Source organism: Chaetura pelagica, unplaced genomic scaffold (assembly GCF_000747805.2).
Source record: "Chaetura pelagica isolate M959 unplaced genomic scaffold, ChaPel_1.0 scaffold32, whole genome shotgun sequence".
NCBI classification, from domain to species: Eukaryota; Metazoa; Chordata; class Aves; order Apodiformes; family Apodidae; genus Chaetura; species Chaetura pelagica.
This window is the reverse complement of record NW_009952368.1, coordinates 1,298,990-1,308,229: the sequence shown is the minus strand read 5'-3', so window position 1 is coordinate 1,308,229 and position 9,240 is coordinate 1,298,990. Positions and strand designations below refer to the sequence as shown.

General features: G+C 48.9%; 1 protein-coding gene across 1 annotated transcript in view; it reads left to right on the top strand.

The window, feature by feature from the left end:
* Positions 1-9,240, top strand: part of DCPS (decapping enzyme, scavenger) — a 15,946-nt gene that overhangs the window by 2,187 nt on the left and 4,519 nt on the right. Inside the window, exons 2-4 of the mRNA XM_010008101.1 lie at positions 137-305; positions 6,173-6,318; positions 8,705-8,818. Coding sequence (XP_010006403.1) covers positions 137-305; positions 6,173-6,318; positions 8,705-8,818 — 429 coding nt within the window. The remainder of the gene's footprint in view (positions 1-136; positions 306-6,172; positions 6,319-8,704; positions 8,819-9,240) is intronic.

Genomic DNA, 9,240 nt, shown 5'->3' with positions numbered 1-9,240 from the left:
CGTGCCTTTATTTTTGGATGAGTGGCTGGACTAGGAGGGGCTGCAAGGTGTCTGCTGTGGTTGCTGGGTGAAGGCATTCAGGTTTTCTCCGGCCAGTGCTGGAGATTGCTGACAGCTTTATCTGTTCTCATTCCAGGCAACCAGCGCCTCTGGAGAGGGCACAGATGCTGTAGTCATCCTGGAAAAGACTCCTTTCCAGGAGGAGAAGGTATTGGACCTGCTGAAGAAGCACACGAAGCTGGAGCTGCAGATGAGCAATGACATTTACAGCACATACCACCTGTACCCTCCCCTGGAGCTGAGTGGTGAGCAGGGGTCCCGGGGGGGCGGCTGGAGCCACAGGCAGAGACACAACAGACAAATGCTGCTACTGGACATGACTCCACCAACCTGGGGTTTGGCTGAGAGCTGCAGAGCTCCCTGAAGCAGGGAGAGCAGTGGGTGGGTGCCTGTTGTTCTGCAGGATGGATTTTTGGCAGGCTGGGCACATCAGTTTAAGGCTGGTGCATGTTTAAATTCTACAAGTGCAGCAATTAGTTACGTGTTGACACTTGCACAAACACCACAACAGCCAAACAGGTTTAACAGAGTCAAAGTTAATCAGAGCAGTAGCATGAAGTGAGAAGCTCTTGCGGTCCTGAAGTCAACTTTTGGGGTGTCTGATGTGCTTCCCTGAAAATGCTCCTCTTTTAGCTCCGTGGTGTAGGAGGAAGAACCTGGTGAGTTGTGCAAAGCTCCTCTTGTCCGTTCGAGGGCTGGAAATGGGAGGTGTCGGTGTGACAACCACAGTTCGGTGGCAGCTGCCCCGCCTGGGAAGATCTGAGAGATCACTTCCTGGGCTGGAAATACTCCTGCTTGGGCACCAGCAGCGATTTGCAGCCATTCCCACAAGGTGGCATTGCAAGACTAAAATCCCTTAGGCCTCTGCCGGCCGTGCTGGCTTTCACTTCCTTGCGTCTCTTTGCTGCAGCTCTGAATAACTCCAGAGTTCGCCCCTAGCAACATTTTTTAATTTAATTTAAGATTCGTGCCAGGTGCAAAAACCCTCAATGGGGTGAAAAGGCTGTTAAAGGGTCACCAGGCTCAGTCTCTGCTGTGCCAGGTTGTGCTCTTTCTGAGAGGCTGGAGGAAAAAACAGGTGAATTTGGGTCTTCCCACCTTCTGGTTTTGGGTTGTTTCTGTTCAGTGTGTCCCCTGATCGGTCGCTCTGCCCCATAGAGACACACTGCTTATGTGTGGCTGGACCAAAGATGCTGTGCTTCCAGGTGAGTGTTGGTGCCTTTCCTCTGGCAGGGCTGAATGGGGAAGAAGCCCTGGGCTTCCTTCTGAAGTTTGTCTTTTTGATTACTTAAAAAATAGCTGTTAAAAGGCAGGTTTTGCAAAAGCAGTCTTCCTTCCAAGCAATTCTGAGCCAAGTAGGTGTTTTTGTGGGCATCTTATGTGAGCTGCTGCCAGGCAGCTGGGCTGGCAGCAGAGGAAGTGGTTTGTGCACATCAGGAGGGGGAGGAAATTGCCATTTGGAGCTGAGTCATGGCCTAAGGAGGGAGTCACCAGGACGAATGCAGGAGTCACCAGGAGGAATGCACCTCATAAACCAGAAACGGAGGAGGAATTTCCTGTGAGGCTGCAGAGAATGTCCAGGCTTCTGAAGAATTCCTGAACATCAAATGATGATGTGGAGACCCAGCAAGCTCTTGCACAGGGCCTGTCTCAGCCTCTTGCTGGCAGGGTTAGAAGGATGCAGGGTTTTATCTCCTGGTACTTGCAGGTTTGTGCCCAGTTATTGTGACACCGTGAAAGTGTTTTGGAGAAAAGTTAAAACTTTGGCATTAAGGACTTCCTCCAGAAAGTCCCAGCTCACAGAGGAATTCCCCCAGGGTGTTTCAGAGCTTGATAACTGTCAGGGTTTATGGGAAAGGCAAAACAAAACCACCTGAGTGAGGAGAAGGAAATCTGTGAGTGAGACTGGTAGTGTCAGAGAGGGTGCCCTGCCATCCTGCCTGGCCCGCAGCAGAGGCAGGCAGGTGGTGTCACCAGTTGTTGGAGGTTGCATGGATTTAAGAGGCAGCTCATGCCTAAAAGTGTGAGGTGCTGGTGGGGAAAACCCCAGCTCCAGGACTCTCCTTTTCAGGGAGAGCAAGGGATGCTTTTGTAGCAGGGAAGAGAATCTAGCAACTGATGAAACTAGTTATTAAATTAAATTTTGTGTACCAATAAGGAGAACCTTAGGCCCTCATGTAGTAACTACTCCACTTTCTCTTCTGGAAAAGAAACTTGAAAAGCAGAAATGGCCAATTGTTGGGTCCTGCACTTGGGCCATGACCACCCCTGGCAGTGCTACAGGTTGGGGGTTATAGGGCAGATGGTTGGACTTTGATCTTGAAGGTCTTTTCCAACCTTGATGATTCTATGAGTCTATGATTCTATGCTCTTGCTCCATCTCTCCAACATAAGGTGGAGAAATTGCAGGATAAATGGGAGAGTGTGGAAGTATTCAGTCATGCAGGCAGTTCTATATGTCCCTGCCTTCCCCAGCCCAAAAGGAGTCTGATATTGGGCAGTCAGGAGCTGGAGAAACTTGCAGGAGCTGCTCTGGGAAGTCTGGTTTGTCTCCCAGCGTTTCCATGCTCCTCCTGCCTGTAGGTCTTGCCCAGTGAAGAAAACTTCACATTCCCACCCAAATAAAAGGCTAGAGGCTGAGGTGGCAGGAGCACATGGGGTCGAAGAGGAGGGCTGGTCTGGGGATGGTGGGAGGTGGCACTGGGCTTTGCTCCGGGTTTTTGGGTTAGTGACCTGCAAGTTCCCTCTTTGCTGTGGCAGTTCCAGGTCTGTGGGGAAGAAGGGGTCAGCAGCCCCTGGCACTGTTGTGTGGCTGCCCTGACATGTTCTGGCCTTGGAGGTGGTGTCAGCTCCTTCAGGCTTCATCCTTTTGTGCTTTAGGTCACTCAGTAATGAGAGCCCAGGATGTCCCAGGCAAAGCTGTGGTCCTGCTTGGTCAGGGGAGGATTAAATTCAGTGTTCCACTGCACAATGATGGTCATGAAACAAAATAAACTAATACAGCAGGGGAAGGATAAGGTTGTGCATCATTGTGTTTAGTTAGGGCTGCATCAAAGGAGCTACCTGATGATGGGAAGCCAGCAGAGATCTGTACACAGCAGGAAGGAGCTCAGAGAGGTAAAGAAAACTTGCAAGACTGCAAAGGCAACTTGCTCTGCCTGTTTCCTGGTTTTGGTACCTTCCTGCATCCCATGGTTGAGTTGATCATAGAATCATGGAATGGTTGAGGTTGGGAGGGACCTTAAAGATCATCAGGTTCCAACCTCCCTGCCATGAGCAGGGACACCTCCCACCACCCCAGGCTGCACAAGCCTCATCCAACCTGCCCTTCAACACCTTCAGGGAGGGGGCAGCCACAACCTCTCTGGGCAACCTGTTCCAGTGCCTTCCTACCCTCATGGTGAAGAATTTCTTCCTGATGCCCAACCTCAATCTCCCCTCTTTCAGGTTAAAACTATTATCCCTTGTCCTGTCACTGCCCTCACTGGTGAAAAGCCCCTCCCCAGCTTTCCTGGAGCCCCTTCAGGTGCTGGAAGGTGCTCTAAGGTCTCCCTGGAGCCTTCTCTTCTCCAGGCTGAACAGCCCCAGCTCCCTCAGCCTGTCTTCATACCATAGGTCAGACCAAAGGTCTGTTCCTTCTAGCAAAGGGAGGAAAAAGCACTCCTGCCCAAAGGTGGAAACAGGTTGTTCCAGCCCTGCCTGCTTCTCTTGGCTCCCTGGCAGGTTTAAATCTATTTTAAACAAAACCGAAGTTCGGATGTTGCAGAGTGGGGTGGGAGTGGTGAGCTCTCCACCTCCTGCAACATGTAGGGAGCAGGGGGTGATGTGTCCTATTCTCCTGGTGACAGCTGCCTTCAGCCCTTTTTTCCATCAGTTCCCCAAACTGAGCTGGGGTTTTGGTTTTTGTTTCTTGGGTTGGTTTTTTGCTCTTGTGTTTAGCAGGAGGGGGGAGAAGTTTTCTTCTGGTCAATCCAACTTTGCTTTTCAGGGCAGAAAAACAAGGCTGTGGTGGATCCCCTCAGATGCCCTGGGGGAGCGTCCGATCGGTTGTTCTCTGCCTCCTGCTCATCAGGTTCCTTCAATTAAGCCTCCTTTTTCATAACCTCCAGTTAACTGACAGCCAGTCCTGACTTCCAGAATAAACCACAGGCATTTTATGGCCTCCCTGGACTGGCATTCAGGAACATGCTGGCCGATGTGACTCAGACACCCTGTGGAGACAATCTGTCACCCTTCAGCCAGCTGAAAATCCCATGTCACTTGTTCAGTGGTTCCTTACTCCCCTTTCCAGGGAGGTTTTGGCTGTCCCACAGCATACGTGATGCTTTCATGCCTGTGGAGCCTGCCAGAAGCAGGGTAGCTTTTAAAATAGAGTACGAGCATGGCCGGTGATGGAAGAGACTCCATGGTGAGCCTGGTCTCCCCATGGATGTTTCCTGGGGCTGAGCCCAAGTCTAGATGGGACTTTGCATCCCATGAATGGGCTCCTGAAAACAGTCAGGCTCTGAGCTCTTCTCACAGCTTCTCTGGCTGGAATGGTGGATGCTAATTAGCATTGCTGGGGCGTTTCAGGGTTGATGAGACCTCTAGAAGGGAAAGAATCATTAGGGAGCCACAGCCTTTCTGCCCTCCTCTCCTCTTCTAAACATCTGCTAAACAAAGAGCTGCATGGGCAGGATTTCTCTGAGCTCACGGTGGGTTTTACAGGATCTGAAATGGTTCTCCCCACCATGAGCAGTGCTCCCCACAGAAACTGGGGAGGTGCTGGAGAAGCCACATGAAGGGTGCAGCCCAACCAGGTCACACACCACAGATATCACTGCCCCCAGCACGGAGGATTTTTTTCTGCTCCTGTTTTGGAGGAGAAAATTACATTGTGGAAGTTTCCAGCCTGAGGCTGAACATTGTTTACTTATCTCTTGTCTTTTTGTTTTCTCCCCTGTGCTTTGCTGGTCTTTCAAAGCAGAGGAGCTACAGCCTTGTCTTCCCTTTCTTCTTCCCCTTTTTCCCTTTCTTCTTCCCCTTCTTCCCTTTCTTCTTCCCCTTCTTCTTCCCCTTCCTTTCCTCTCCCCTTCTTTGCCGCTCCTCTTTTCTCTCTTCTCTTTTCCCTTACATCATCCCACTAGAAGTGTTTGTCGAGTCCTGGAAAACAACCTTGTTTGAACATGTGTATGTTGGGAATGGAACCAGGCTGCCCTTGTGGTTTGTATGTTCATATTTCATCTTACCAGCATTTTCCTGTGGATTTCATTCATGGGTTTGACACAAAATGAAAAAGCAGTCACTGGCTTGTGCAGCACCAGCCTTAAAAAAAAAGATAAAGCAGAAAACTAAAAAAACCCACCCAAAACCCCACCCTATATTCTGGCTTCAGGAACAAATAGAGATTTACATCATGTGTCTGGCTAGCATATATATGTATATAGAGCACAAAGCATGACTGTTCAGTCCCTGGTGAGTGCAGCCTGTGATTTTTGTGACTGTGGCTGATCTCAGGGTCCAGCCCTCATGGAGCTTTTTTCTCCTTCCTGAAACAGCAGCTCCGTGTTAGCTGGGAAGGCAGAGGTGCTGCCTGTGCCCTTGGAGTCGTGGCAGGTTTTGAATCCCTCATCCTGGACAAAGAGGAATCTTGTCTGAGTGTTTTACTGCTGTCAAGGGCCATGTTCATGTCCTGTTTAGAGCTGCAGAAATCAGGCAGCAAAGTTTTCATCTGCCCTTGTGTCTGGAGCAAGTCACTGGGTGCTCACTTGGGAAAGATTTTTTGCCCTCAGAGTTGCTTCACCCAGTTGATGACTGCAAAGAAACTCTTCCCTGGGAGCCCCAGCTCTGTGTTGCTGATAGGCCTGAAAGAGACAGAGTGGGGGCAAACTCCTCCACCTGAACTGTAAAGACAGGCCCTGAGCACGTTGTTGGCTTCTTCCTGGAGAAAAGCAGCCTGAGCTGTTACAGCATGTGTTTGTTTTTCATGTCTCTTCTGTACCACCCTGCTGTTTCAGAGTCTTAAAAATGAGCTAATGTGGCATTTATTGGAAGGGAAAACAGATTTATTGGGATGTGAAGAATTTTGGCTTTTGTCTGGGATGGTAACTTAGCAAACATGTTTTGTTTCTAGAGATAAAAACCACAGTGGTGTATCCTGCCACAGAGAAACATCTCCAGAAGTACCTCCGCCAAGAAGTGCACCTCATCCGTGAAACCTGGGAGGATTACAAGGACATAACACTGCCCTTCATCCAGTCCCAGAGCTTCAGCATCCAGGTTTGGGTTCCACTGCTTGATGGACCTCTTTGGTCTCCTTCAACATGCTGGGCTATTGGGTACCTCCTCCAAAGCTCAGGTTGGAGGCAGAAGAGTTGAGTTTTCAGGGTTTCTTGAGGCTGTCTGGCCTGTGGGGTAAGCTCAGCCATGCTAAACTCTTTCTCCTTGGTGTCCCCATTGTTCTGGATCATTCTTCTCCATCTTGGTGGAAAATAATTTGCCTTGGAGGTATAGCTGGAGTGGCCTTTCTCAAGGCTTCTGGAGACTTTCTGTGCTGGGATGTTCCTCCTCCTTTCCAAGGGTGGCTCCCTGGGCGTTGGTGCAGTCGGGCTTTTTAGGAGTCTTCTGGGAGTTGTGGAATGGGGAAGGCACAGATCACTCTTGGATTCCTGCATCACAACTCACTCCTCAGGCTTTGCCTGCAGCTCTTCTGCCATTTAGCCCTTCAGTCCATATTCCACATGGTGAAGCTGTGTCCTCCTTGCCCCAGGCAGCAGCAATGGCCTTTTTTCCCATTTTACATCCTTTTTGACCATTCCTCTCCCTGTCTTTCCTCTTTAGAAAGGAACACAAGCCTGTGGGAGCCAACCCCGTGCAGCTGGAGAAAAACAAGAGCATGTTTCCACCAGGCCGCAACCTGCTCTGAAGGCTGTTTAGTTTCCTGTAGCAGCTGCCTTCAGAAATGGCTTGAGCTTTTGCCCTCTGCCTCTTCCACCACATTCTTGCTGAGTTTCTGTACGTGGAAACATATTCCTGGAGACCATCAGTAGCATCTGCTGAGAAATCATGGTCAACACAGTCAGTCCCTGACCTCTGTGATTTGATAATTCTGCTCCTTGTCCTGATCTAACTGGTTTTGATGAGTGGAAAGGACAATGTGAAGGGGAACAGATATACTGGGACTACAGAGGCCTCTCTGTTTGCTGCTGGAGGATGCAAAGCACAGATGCTTTCAGTATAACAGTTTGATTGTGGTGCCAGTCTCTGGACATGTGTTATCCTCACTGGGCTTGTGCTGGAAACAGCAAGGGCCATCAGCTGATGACCTGCCTGTCACATGAGGTAGCCTAGGGTTGAAAATTCAGCTTCTTGAGTTGAGGAATTTCCTCAGTTGGGCTCTTGTGGAAAGAGCAAGCACAGAGAAGAAAAAAAAACAACCCAAAAAAACAAACCCCTAAAGGGCAAACTTTCATTTCCTGCTGAGCTTCCTGCCCTGCTTTTGTGCCAGGGTCACAGAGCACAGTGATCCTGTGCTATGCTTTCCAAAATAGCTTTGAGAATCTAATCTCCTCTAGGACATCGTTGCTAGGAAGAACAGACCAGAAATTTAAGAGAAAATCCCCAGATCAAGAGAGGAGAGGTTGGTTTCTCACTAAGGATATATTCAGGTCAGCTCACAATGATCCTAAGTTTTGATAAGATTAATTAAACCCTTGACAGAGCTCCCCAGAAGGAGCTCTTTTTATCTTGAGTGTCTGGTCCCAGCTTGGTCAGTGTGTCTGCAGGACTGGCTGCACCTTCCCTACTCACCTGGGGCAACCAAAAGGTTTCAGACCTAAACTTGATGGGGAAAATGAGGTTTTGAAATGTTTTCAGCTTCCAAATGCTATTTTCTACTGCCTTGTCTTATCTTCTAAGGGCTCTGCTTGGGAGTGCCTCGGCAGGCTGGTACTTGAGCTGGACTAAAGCCAGAGCATGAAGTGCATTTTGGAGGCGAAAAGAAAGATGGTTGAGGTCAGGTTGGGAGCCAGGAAAGCAAAGATGGTTTCTGCTGGTCTTACTCTGTCACTTATCCCTGATCTCTTCCAATTTGTAGCCAAAACTCTGCTCTGGATGTTGCTTTGCTTGGAAAGAGGAGCATGGGGGGATAGCCAGAGCAGGGATCACAGGCAGTCTGGAGCCTGAAGCTTTAGGTAGAAAAGAGAAAAGGAAGGAAATTGGTTTCTAGTCAGCCAGAAAACCAAGAAATTGCCCAAGAAATCACAGTCCTTTCAGATTAACCCATTGAGTGCTGGGTATCAGCAGCCAGAGCTGTGTCCAGCCTCAGGCTTGCAAGGAATCTGTTCCCTCTTTTTTGAATGGGGGAAAAAAAATCCCCTAAGCTCCCTTCCCAGACTGAGTTGTAAAGGTTATGGTGCAGCCTGCGAGGTAAAAAGGGGGGCATCTTTTCACTGAAGTGCTCCTAACAGCTTGGAGTTTGTCACTGCAGTGGTTAATGGATAATTAACTACAACTGTTACCAGCCATGAAATTATTTGATCATCCTAAAGTCAAGTAGTTGCAGGGAATATGCACTAATCCATGATCTTGGGCTAAATGTGCCTGAGGTGTTTTCTTTCCTCTGCTGGTTAATATATTTCACATAAGTCATATATTTCTCTTTCAGTGGGTGTATAACATCCTGGAGAAGAAAGCTGAGGCCGATCGAATCATCCATGAAAACCGAGATCCTTCCAATGGCTTTGTGCTAGTTCCAGATCTGAAGTGGAACCAAAACCAGGTTGGTTTGCTCTACTTCCCTTTGAAGGGGTGCTGCTTGTCTGAAGGTATCCCCGAGGAAACTTGCACTTTTGTGCTGCTAATGGCATGTGATCCTCACTATAAGAAGGATGTTGAGTTGCTAGAGGGTGTCCAGAGGAGAGCTACCAAGCTGGTGAAAGGTATGGAAAACAAGAATTTAGATTATGGTTGGACTTGATGATTTTCAAGGTCCTTTCGAGCCAGTATGATTCTGTGATAGGAGTTTTAGTAGGGGCCTTTGTCCTTCCTGTTCACACTGTCATTGAGTGATGATCTTGCCAGGGCCCTTTAGCATGTGCTAGTTGTGGATGCTGTGAACACAGCCTGTTCTCCCTGAGGGATTTATTTATTACCTTCACTTTCTCTTTCCTGGATTAGCCCAAATGTTGGGTTGTGTTTGAA